The following is a 12,344-nucleotide window of genomic DNA, read 5'->3' as shown; positions in this document are numbered from 1 at the left end:
CAACAAATTAAATAAATGTTTTAGGTGGTGTTTATTGCGGGGACGCTAAACTTTGGGAAACGAATTTGATTTAGTAAACCAGTGCACCCGTGGAGTAGTAATTTTTTGTTATGAAATTTACTATAATCAAGAAACGAAATCGGTTACACACTGAGATGAGCCATCTAAAGAAGTCGTAAAGGAATAGGAAACTAAAATTTAACTTTGTTAACAGACCTTAAATCCTATAGACTTCAATCAAAAAATGAGCTTTAATGTAACTGAATGCCCATTATTTAATAATCGAATACTAGTGGATTACTTTCTATCTGCGTATGCATACTCAGTAAATGAATTGGAAAACAATTTTTCGCTTTTTCTCAAATCTATTTTTGGTCGGTTATACGAAAATAAGTGTTAAAACTGATGAAAAATTACATTTGCAAAAGCTGTTAGTGCAGCATTCGTGAAGTATTCCACAACAAAATATAGAATACTCTTCTCAGAGTTTCTGAGAAATCATTGCTGAGATGCTATAATATTGGGTTGAGGAAAAAGAAATGTCGTATTTGTGATCGAAATTTGACGCTTTATTTAACGTTTTGTTCGCAAACTTGTTGCCATTTAGAAGGCAACTTCATTATCCCCCCTTTATAAAACCCCCCCTTATTTGCAAGAAACTCAGACAACCAGTTTTCGCAAGTCTCTTTTGAGGCCAATTTGGTATCACCAAGGGCGTTTTGCATGGACCGGAAGAGATGATAGTCACTTGGTGCCAGATCCGGACTATGTGGTGGGTGCGATAGGACATCCCATCCGAGCTCCCGTAGCTTCTGGCGGGTCATCAAAGATGTGTGAGGACGAGCGTTGTCCTGGTAGAACACAACACCATTCCTATTCACCAATTCTGGCCGCTTCTGGTCAATCGCCTGCTTCAAACAGTCAAGTTGCTCGCAGTAGAGGATCGAATTAAGAGTCTGGCCATAGTTGAGCAGCTCATAGTGGATAATTCCCTTCCAATCCCACCAAATACATAACAAAACCTTCCTGGCGGTCAATCCGGGCTTGGCGATGGTTTGGGCCGGCTCGCCGCTTCTCGACCACGATTTTTTTCGCTTGGCGTTGTCGTACGTGATCCACTTTTTATCGCCAGTCACCATCCGCTTCAAAAATGGGCCAAGTTCGTTCCGTTTTAGCAGAGAATCACAAGCGTTGATTCGGTCCAAGGTATTTTTTTGCGTCAACACGTGTGGCACCCAAACATCCAGCTTTTTTTTGGAATCCAATTTTCTGCAAATGGTTCCAAACGGTTTTGTGGTCTACACCTCGTTCCTGACTAATCGAGCGAATGCTCACATGCCGGTCTCTTTGGATAATTTCAACGATTTTATCAGTCTATACGACGATTGGCCTACCAGTACGGGGTGCATCTTCGACATCTACTACACCAAAACGAAATCGATCGTTTTGCCGCCCCCTTCGTTGCATTTTTCCCTCTAAGGTAGTAAAAACGTAAAATATGGCGAATTTCCTGCTTGGTGGACTCCATCTTTGACGCGCTATAACTTAAGACTGCAACGTACGATCACAACACTGTCAAAGAGACACTTGTAGTACAGATTGTCGTCTTTAAATCGCCGTTTAGTAAGACCCGATGCAATAAGTACAACGCAAGATATGTTTAAATGTCGTGCTCATTTAACAAAATACGACATTACTTTTTCCCCAACCCAATATTATATGAGCATCATTCACTAAGTGTATTGAAATTGAGAGTGACACCGGCAACAATGGTGCAAGTATTCATCCACCTGGATGTTCACAAAAAAAGCAGCAGAGGGCCAGCATATTTTTGCAGTTGTTCCAGTTCACAGATTGAATTATGTTTTCTTTGTTATTATTCTGCTGCTCATATTAATATTACAGTTGTTGCTCTATGTTATGGCAAAATGTTGTTGTACACTAATGTTGTATTGTATATTGAACCAATGCTAGTGTATGGGTATATAAAAAGGGCAATTGTTATTGTTGCAAAGAATTTTTAAACCAATTGAAGCATTAAACAAAACACATCAAGACTATTAAATTGTTTATGAGTAAACAAACCCCAATTTATACGCTTTTATGGTTTGTTTTTGTTGTTGTTATTGTTTTATTTATTTTTGGCTAAACCGAAATTGGCAACAAACCCACTGAAGAACAGATAAGAATTGTTGAACGGCATATTGATAAGGGGAATCCCTCAAGCCAATTGCCCGATAAAGTGTGAACAGAAAACTAGGGGATTTTTTCTGGTGAAATATTTATATTTACAACACATGCAGAGACGGACAAATCGACTGAGGTATTTGAGCCAAAAAGGTCGCAAGATTTTCCAAGAAATAAGAGAATAAACTGATAACATATAAACTGTTTAATTAATGAAGACAACAGGTAGAATTAAGTACTTGCATAGAACCCGCAAAAGTGTTAAAATATGAAAAGAAGAATTCTTTGAAATTCGCGCTTACATATACTCAATATGATCTTCTTCCTGAATAAGAGAGTTGTGATCACTAAATGAGTCTGTGCCTATTACCGCTTAGGGCGCCCTTTTCCTGGCTTATTGATCTGCCATTTCATTCTCAGTAATACCTACGAAATCTAAAGGATAAGAAGAGGGTTCTTCTGTCTTCTGATATTCGGCTTGCCATGACTTTCCAGCACCAGTTTGGATGTAACCCGGAAAGAGTTGCGGGCCTTGTTTGTTGTCTGTCTATCAGAAGGAGTAGCTATGCTTCTTTTGTTATAGTTGCGTTCAAAGTTAAAGTGACTGCGTATTGCAATTGCATAGTCTTATTCCGCTTGAAATATATTTGTATTCTTACCTAGCACTTCCTAGTATCTTTTCACCGATCCGTAGATAAATGCCCTTGCACCTTCTTCGGTGAGTGATCCGTCCATGTTTACAGTAACAGTAATGCGGTGGTAAAAGCGCAACGGGTTTGAGTAAGACCTATTAGTATTAATAGATGGTATTTTGAATCGAAAAACTCTCATTCAATCATAATTTACTACGATCAGTTGATATAATGGATGCTAGATTGGTATTGTATTTTCTTACAGAACAAAAATCGCGAACATACTGCGCATCATTTCAGAAGTTGATTGCTTTTTTGTAAACCGAGATAGTTAAGCTCCGCTCGTCAATCACGGGCCTTAAACCAAAAATGTGCTCCCAAAATTGAAAACGAAAGCAGACAAAACAATGCTTTATACGACCAATTTGATAAAATAAAAAAAATCGAGCAATTCGATTAAAAGTCGAGGGACTCATTTTTGATGTCCATTTTTACTTAGAACTGACGCCAGGTGGCGCTGTCGCAAAAATAATGTTTTTTTTTAGTTTTTCAAAAGCCAAGGACAGTATTTAGTAGTTCATCAGGCTTTTTAGGGCAATATCTGCTACCTGATTAAGAATATCTGAAGAAGGTTTCCCCAACAGTTTCTGCATGACAGCAGGCAAAATCATAATATGTTTGTCATTCTAATAGAAATAGAAACCCAGCCTATCTGGGTATTTTTCAAAGCACAGATATTTAGTCACTTTCTTACATATCCCAATTTGAACATGTGTTCTTTCAAACCTGACCTCCAGGCACCAGTTTGCTTCCGCGTTTCTGTTACCTGCGATCCAAGTGAGTTGTTTGAAGATTGTCCAATATGGAGGATGGTGAATGTCCGGCGTATATACAGAACTCAAAATGAAGGAGTCGAGAGCTTTACTTACAGCTTGGATATTAATAAACATTAAATCGTCTGCTCCTCCATCCAAGATGGCTGAAACTTCATCCCAGAAGGTAATGCATGTCACAGAGAATGTGAGAATCCCGATACCCCAATCGTTGACCATGGAACTGTCGTTCCGCTACCCGACCATGACGAGGTGAGAATAGCGATAACGAGGCTAAAGAGCAACAAAGTCGCGGGCGCCGACGGACTGCCGGCTGAGCTATTCAAACATAGCGATTCATAGAATGAAAGCATGACTGCCGATTGGAATTTAGGTGTGATCGGCCCAATCCATAGGAAGGGTGATCCTGCAATCTGTGTCAATTAGCGCGGGATTAGTATTCTAAATATCGTGTATAAGGTCCTAGCGAACGTATTGTGTGAAAGACTGAAGCGCATCATCAACCAACTGATTGGACCTTATCCGTGTGGCCTTAGACCAGGAAAGTCTACCATCGACCAAATATTCACAATACACCAAATCTTGGAAAACACCCATGAAAGGAGAATCGACACACACCATCTTTTCGTCGATTTCAAAGCTTCATTCGACAGTACGAAAAGGAGTTACCTATATGCCGCGATGTCTGCATTTGGTATCCCCGCAAAACTAATACGGCTATACAAGATGGCATCGCTCGTGTGACTTCTTTAACCTGATGTTGAAGAGGATCGCACGAGTCGCTTAATCTTATAGACTAAGAGCTGGCGGCCGCGGAGGTACTACGATAACACCTCCGGCTAGAATTTTGAGAAGTGGTTGGGAGAACCATGAAACAGTGCCATTTGCAAGGATTTTGCTCAAAACCCCTGCAAAAAAGACGTCAGACGACTTAAAGTTGCAAAAAAAAGTTGCTAAAAAAATTTTCGTACCTCCGGCTGAAAATTTGTAGGCTTACTGTTTGAAGGTCACAAATGCTGTATATAAATCGTCAGACGTCTAGACGATTGACGCTGCAAAAGTAGTGTCAGACGACCCCAAATATGTAAATTTTTTCGAAAATTTTTTTTTTTTACCTCCGTCTGACGTTCTCACATATTACAGTAGGCACTATTTTAAGTGTATATTTAAATCGTCAGACGGAAATACCGCTGCTAAGTCATCCTACAATATCCGTGAAGTTCCGGTCTGCCTGAACTTTTTTTTTTTTTCGGAATTTATTTTTGTTCCCTCCGTCTGACATTTTTACATACTATTGCAAAAAGCATTTCAAGTACACATTTAAATTGTCAGCCTCTAGAAGGCTCTCATCATGCCCGTCCTAACGTATGGCGCAGAAGCGTGGACAATGACATCATCCGATGAAGCGACGTTTGGAGTGTTCGAGAGAAAGATTCTGCGCAAGATTTTTGGACCTTTGCACGTTGGCAACGGCGAATATCGCAGGCGATGGAACGATGAGCTGTGTGCCTGAGCTTTACGACGACATAGGCATAGCGCAGCGAATAAAGATCCAGCGGCTATGTTGGTTTGGTCATGTCGTCCGAATGGATACAAACGCTCCGGCTTTGAAAGTATTCGATGCGGTACCAGCTGGTGGGAGCAGAGGAAGAGGAAGGCCTCTTCCGAGAAAGACACGATTGGCGCGTTTTTTTAAACTCGGCCAAAATCGTGTTAGCGGTTATCGCGTCAATTAAGGAGTGAGGCTAATTTACTGACATCACCTTATTGTTATTACCCCATCGCTCTAATCCATCCTTATACGAGTAGACCGCTCTAATTAATTGTTCCTGTTTGAAATTTTTTTTGTTAAACTTCCCCACTTCATTTTCCATTTCAACGAGGACAGCACGGTTTAGGCACAATTTCGCTGGAAGGCTGATTGAATTTACTAAAAAAATTGGGAAATTAATATGTAGTGGTGATAGCATTGAAGAAATCTCACCTGGGCATCATGTTTGGAAAAGAAAAAAATTGTAAGTAGATCAAAATAATGCAAGTCTGAAAACTTCTATTCTGCATTCTCTTTGCCGTAATTGAACGCATTCCTTTTCGCATCGTCTTGCCTGATAAACCACAATCTGCGTAGAATGGAGCTTTACAAGTGTCACGAGCGTTACTACATACATAAATTGAATTGTGTCTTAGATTAAAGATTAAAGTTTATCGGTTAATTAGTTTTGTTAGCAGTCTGTGGTTGCTAATTTTTCTGAAACATCAGCCAATAATTGTCATTGCAATCATAATGAGGAGAGATAATTTCGTTAGCTGAAAATGGGTGCTGAAATTCGTCGCTTTTGCTATAAAAGCTATGAAACATTCAACTCAAATACAGTGTGGATATTTTCTCCGAATTAGAAATATGAAGACAATCAGCATCTTCGCTTTCTCCGTGATGAGCCTGGCAGGCTTCTGGCAAAGCAGCCTAGCAGCTGCTGTGGCTGGCGACATTGTTTCGTCAGTTGGTAAGTAATTAGATTTTTTTTAATATGAAAGAAAATAGTCTAATCACACAGTCATCAGTCACAGATCCGTACTTGCAAATAAATCCATCTGACGGTAGTCGCTCTGAAGGAGCCATTTCTGCGGCAGCTATGCCTTTAAATCAAAAATTTTATTTGGGCACTGAAAAGGTAAGAATCAACTTTACTTTCATTCGAAATCCGTTATTTCTCGACGCTACTTATACTGTTTCGGAAATATTTCACAGTTATCTTGGTATGAAGCCAACTATTATTGTGGTCTAGGTAATTTGAGACTTGTGCAATTGACGAACCCAAGCGTGGAGGCTGAATTGAAGGGTTTCCTAAGTTACTACGGTGAGATTTCTTTTAAAATACATATACGGGCATTTTTCTGATGTTTTCCAAAATTAAATTATTTTTTCAATTTTTATTCCAATATCCTTTGCATTTAAAGGATTGCAAGGCAAGCATTACTGGACCGGTGGCAATCGTTTTAATACGCAACACAATTGGAATTGGAGCCTGAATGGCTACAGTATCAGTTACACCCACTGGGCAGCACAACAACCCGGTAATTATACGACCCAAAAGGATTGCTTGAAATTGTGGGGGAAGACCAGCGAATGGCTAAGTGAGGATTGTGATATCGCATACGATTTTATTTGTCAGAAATAGTAAAACTTTATTCACGTTTAGATATTTTATACATTCATAATTATAATACTTTGTATTGAAGAACTTTATAAAAACAATAGTTAAACAGAAATATATATCTAAAATGCAGCACACACTATCGGTTATTTATTTTCTCCTGCTGTGAATTTTTTTAAGATGACTCAAAGTCGACAACCGTCTTCCGATGCCCACAAAATTATCGTGACGAGTTGCTATCTCATGGGATCGATTGCATAGACTTTTCATAACGAAAAGATCACTCAAATGGAATTACCGAAATTTTGTTCTGAATTTTACAGTAGAATAAGCCAAGCCATAATTCCTATAAACTTCTATTCCATTACCGCTGGAACAGACTTTCACCGGATAAAAAAAATAAAATAAATAATAGGCCCGTACACTTATTTTATGTGTTTGACCTCCTCCTATTTGTGGCGTCTTGATGTTGTTCCACAAATGAAAGGAGCCGCCTTCGAACGGAAATTGGTTTTTTACGAGAAGCTTTTCCATGCCAGATATACACTCGGACGTTTATCATTGCCTGCTACTATTAGAAAAACTTTGCTCTATCATTTTGCTATTTCATTCCTGGAGATTCGAACCTACGCACTCCCGAAAGGTAGTCGCGCATCAACCCGTTCGGCTACGGCGGCCGCCAACCGGATACTTCTCGCTTTAAGAGAGTATTAGGCGAGATATAGCATTTGAAAAAGGAGCTTAGTATAGAATGGTTAGTTAGTGATTAGAACTTTTTGCGAGGAGTTTTCATATTAAGATTACATTTAGGCTTCCAGATCACTGCAGTATATTTTTAGCGGCATTGCCACTATCCAAGTAGCAGTTAATCTGCAATACTTAACCTTGAAGGAGGTTTACCTTTACCCTGTTAGCCATGTGGAAATTACGGCACTAGTCCAACTAACTATACGTTCACAACTTGCTTTCCTGTCAGTCTTATCTGAATACTTTCAATTAAGTTTATATCGCCATATAATGGCTGATGAGCTGACTACTCAACGAACGATAAGAGTTCTGGCATATAAAATTTCACGCCCCTTCTGGCTACAGGTGAATCGGAGGTAGTCAAGTATTCTTCTGCAGCAATCAAAGAGTAACTTAATCCTGCTCTGTCCGATGAGAATCAACATCACATCCAGTTCTTTTTATGGTAGTTTTCCGCAGGATGATGACGTGGAATAACATTAGAATTTACTTCTTAGGTTCGCTATTTTCGCGAGAGGGAACCTGGCTCTTGTTAACTACGCCAGTATAACTATTACGCTGGGATATAAGCCACCTCTTGAATTGTGCAAAGCCTCAACCAGTTTACAAGCACTTGGCCTTTTGCGACTTCCACGAAATTTGCTTTGGGTTGCTGGTTGTATAAAACTAAATTCATTCAGAAACTTGAGGTTAAAGACCATAGACAAAGTCGTGTGCCCTGTTCGTACATCACAGCTGTGGGATGTTGATCGAAATAAAAATAGAAGCAACAAAAACTCATTTTTAGCGTCTTTAGCGACGAGTTCTTTTTTCTGATTAATTGTTGCGTAGAAAACCACATTTATGGGATTTGGAATGAAAGAAAGTCACTCTTAGAAAGAACTAGGCATTGCCATAAGCTTCAACGGAGAGTGTTACAGAACGGTTATAAGAAACTACTTATGACCTGCACGGGATGGATAGCATCGATTACAGCAATTAAGTTGTCTTGATATAAATATTTTAGTAAAATATTCCCAGGTTCGAATTTCCGGACATGAAAAATCAAGGGGTAGAAAACGTTTTTACTAAAACCGGTTGTCTCTCGACAGGAAATGGTAAACCTCCGAGTGTATTTCTGCCATGCAAAATATCCCATAAAAATAATCATCAAACAAAAAGTCAAAAAACTGTAGGACTTTCCTTTATAGAAGAACATCAAAACGCTCACCACAAATCGGAGACGGAGCGCGGCAAATAACCCAAACATTCTGCGGACGATATAGGGATGTTGGCGCAATATACCAAGGCAATATTTTCCGAATGACCTTCAAATATTCGCTGAACAAACTGCGGATAAAATCAAGTAAAATGGAGAGAGGGTGGAGAGAAATTGGTATTGCCCTGTCTCCCTTATTGGTCCTAGATATATCAAATAGGAAATAACGACTGGAGGATATGGTGGAAATTGAGATGGTTACAGCGCTCAACTGATTATTTCGCCAATCTGGCAGAGCTTGGAATGTTTTGATAGCTTGGAACTGAAAGTTGGAAGCATTATTTTTTATACCATCTACAGGGTTTGATTGAAAAGTAATGAGCCTTCCCGCGCGGAGCGTCCGCCAAGCGATCAACCGAATCGGCTGGTGAGGGAAAATTATCGTTGGACCTTCCACTAGAAACCGGTCCCAGTTCGCTGGCAACAGCGGTACAGTCAACATCGCTCCGCGCGTCAAAGCTGTTTTAAAAGTGTGTTAGGATTTTGCAGTGGCGAAAATGCAGCGATCGTTGGAGCAACGTTACTCGAACAAATTTTGCGGAAAGCTAAACAAAACGAGTACCGAAACCATTGGGCTACTCAAGGAGGCTTACGGGGACCAATCTCTGTCCAGTGCCCAGGTAAAACGGGGGCACAAGTCGTTCAAGGAAGACCGGGAGGACGTCGAAGACGAACAGCGCTCTGGAAGCTCTGGACTCTCGAGGCATCGTCCACAAGGAGTTTGTACCTCCAGGAAGCACTGTAAACGCGGCATTTTACAAATAAGTGCTCCTTCGGCTGAAAAACCGCGTCGCCCGGGTTCGGCCCGACCTCGTCAACAATTGGACCCTTCAACACGACAATACGCCGACGCACACCGCCTTTCTTTGCACCTCTGCATTGGCCAAGATGGGGGTTCCGGTGCTTCCCCACCCAGACCTGTCCCCTCCGGACTTCTTCTTGTTCCCGCACCTGGAAAGAAAGCTGAAGGAGAGGCGTTTCGACTCCATCGAGGCGATCCAAAAAACCTGTGACAGCCGAATTGAACGCGATTCCGGCGGATGAGTTTCAAAAATGTTTCCTGCAGTGGAAGGACCGCTACCAGCGGTGTATTGACGCTCAAGGTTCCTATTTTGAAGAATATTAGTTATATAAGCCAAAAGGTTTAATAAAACTGCTTAAAAAAAATAAGGCTCATTACTTTTCAATCAAACCCTGTATGTACATATGTACGCGTATTATTGGTGAGGTACGGTATTACAAAAAAAGCCTTCTCAAAGTACAATCAAGTCAAAAATGTTGCTGCCTCAACCATGTAATTCATTAGATATTTAAAACCATTTTTTTTTAATCAAATTTTATTTCAAATATTAACAATGTGTGGCAACCAAAACGGAAGAACGCGGGACTGTTTTTGCCTGGAAAGAACCCTACTAAAATTTTAAAGAAAATATTATTGGACAACGTTTTAACCCTTCACTAAATATTTTTCAAATTTCTATATAAGGGTCAAAATGACCCATACGACTAAAAAATATCGGGTTAAAATACTCCACAAAAATTTGCGCCATTAAATAAAAATATTAGTGGTAGTTTTGAACTTTCATCCGAGTGTTTTCAAATAATTTAGATCAACTTAAGACCAAATTAGGAAACTTCAATGCACTGTGAAATTGTGTAAATATTGTGACGTTCACGGACCAAACTTTCTTCTTCTTTCATATTTGCTGTATGGCGTTCTTGTCTTTTTTTCGTTGCTGTAGTTTAATACATCAAGCACACAAATTCGTACTGTTTTTCACAATTATCATCGTCCCATTTTAGACTTTTCGCATATAATTTCACACAATGTTGACTTTTTTTATGGTTGTTTGGTTCACCTTTTGCCCAACGAGTGTATTTGAATACTGCACCATCTATACCCCAACGCCATGTCTTCATATCTAATAATTAATTACCGGCTGTCCAGTAGCGACGGTTTCGTAAGTCTACGAAAATACATTATTGTAAAAATACAATATCTACTTAAAGAATTTTTAGCGCATTATCTTACTATGTTGGTCAATAAAATACTCAAATTCTTTTTGGATTTTTGTCGAGTCCAAAACAACCAGTTTCCAATTGTTATGATGACAGTATACGTTTGCGCTATACCAATTCATCTGGAATATTCATGAAATTTTCTATACCTGGACTGCAATGTAAACAATATTCTCCTACCATACCTTCTGCAAACCAAAGTGAAACTTCTCTGATGGCTTTCGCGGGGTTTTTGTGACTGTTAATGGTGTTGTTATCGCTGTTGTCGGCTTTGTAGGTGTTGTTGTCAATTTCGTCGTCCCGTTAATAGGCATTGACAGTTTTGTTGGTACTGTTGTTGACATTATCGGTGTTGTTGTCGATTTGTCCGCCTCTGTTGTCGGTTCTGGAGTAGCTGCTGTTCGAAGTGTTGTGGGCCCTTTCGGCTCTGCAAATAGTCGATTTTCAAAACATTTAAAACAAATAAAAAACTAAACCTTTTTTCCGTGAAGAACTTTTTGGCGAGGTTGCCACGTCTGTAACTAAGGTTGCAAACACAGTGCACGCTGAGACGAAGACGAAGATGAAGACGAAGCTGAAGACGAAAAACAGTGCAGAACAAATCGTATGAATTCGCTCGCTCGTACGCACAGTGCGCACTGTGACGAAGACGAAGATGAAGACGAAACGCAAGCAATCAGCTTCAAACGCTGCTGTACTGAATTTGAAGACGAATCGCTTGCTAGTTACCGTGGTTTTTGTTTGTTTGTTCTGTCTATGCTTTGGCACGTTAATTAAGTTAAGACAGTCGATAAACAAGTAATTAAATGAGAAGTAATAATCAATAAAAGGCATAAAACTAAATATATTTTAAATTATTTTTTACCTTAGCCTTTCAGCACATATAATTTGCGTTTTATTAAAATTAGTCCAATTTTTAATAATAAGTGGCTCAATTTTAATTAGAATATAATCAAATGTGCTAATTGTCATTCTGGTATATTCCACAAATTTCTTTTCATCGTGGCGCAGCTCATCATACAAATGATGAAATTCACCAAATGCTTCTCTTCCCAAATTTATAGGGTGTACTTTTTTATTTACTTTTATTCGTTTTAATTTAAAATATAAGCTTTGCTCAATCAGCAGGTCATCATCTGATGAGGAGTCCATTGCGACTAACATAACAAAAGCGCAAGCAATTCGTCTTGCACTGTGCAACCTATTCGTTTACTCGCAACGCAAGCAATTTCTCTTCAGCTTCGTATTCATCTTCGTCTTCGTCTCAGCGTGCACTGTGTTTGCAACCTAACACTCCTAGCAATTTTTGGCCACTGTTTGATATTTGCAAAAGTTATGACGTCTTGAGTAAATCTACCTCTGCACGCGTGACAGGCCGTCGGCACCAAAAACTGATGGAAGCATCAATAAACTGAAAGAAAATTTCATCAATAACTGCAAATTAACCATCAGAGAGCTGGCAGAGAGATTGAACGTTGTTTATAGATCCATTCAGATCATGGTTAATGATTTG

At 39.5% G+C, this 12,344-nt stretch overlaps 1 protein-coding gene across 1 annotated transcript; it reads left to right on the top strand.

Moving 5' to 3' along the window:
• Window positions 1-6,054: 6,054 nt before the first annotated feature.
• Window positions 6,055-6,870, top strand: LOC128865359 (macrophage mannose receptor 1-like). The gene is made up of 4 exons (XM_054105612.1): window positions 6,055-6,156; window positions 6,215-6,324; window positions 6,402-6,510; window positions 6,611-6,870. Exons 1-4 carry the CDS (start codon window positions 6,087-6,089, stop codon window positions 6,829-6,831), a joined length of 510 nt encoding a protein of 169 aa, XP_053961587.1. The 5' UTR covers window positions 6,055-6,086; the 3' UTR covers window positions 6,832-6,870.
• Window positions 6,871-12,344: the final 5,474 nt, after the last annotated feature.

Source organism: Anastrepha ludens, chromosome 5, assembly GCF_028408465.1.
Source record: "Anastrepha ludens isolate Willacy chromosome 5, idAnaLude1.1, whole genome shotgun sequence".
NCBI lineage: Eukaryota > Metazoa > Arthropoda > Insecta > Diptera > Tephritidae > Anastrepha > Anastrepha ludens.
Note: the sequence above shows the minus strand (reverse complement) of the source record. Positions and strands in the feature narration are given on the sequence as shown.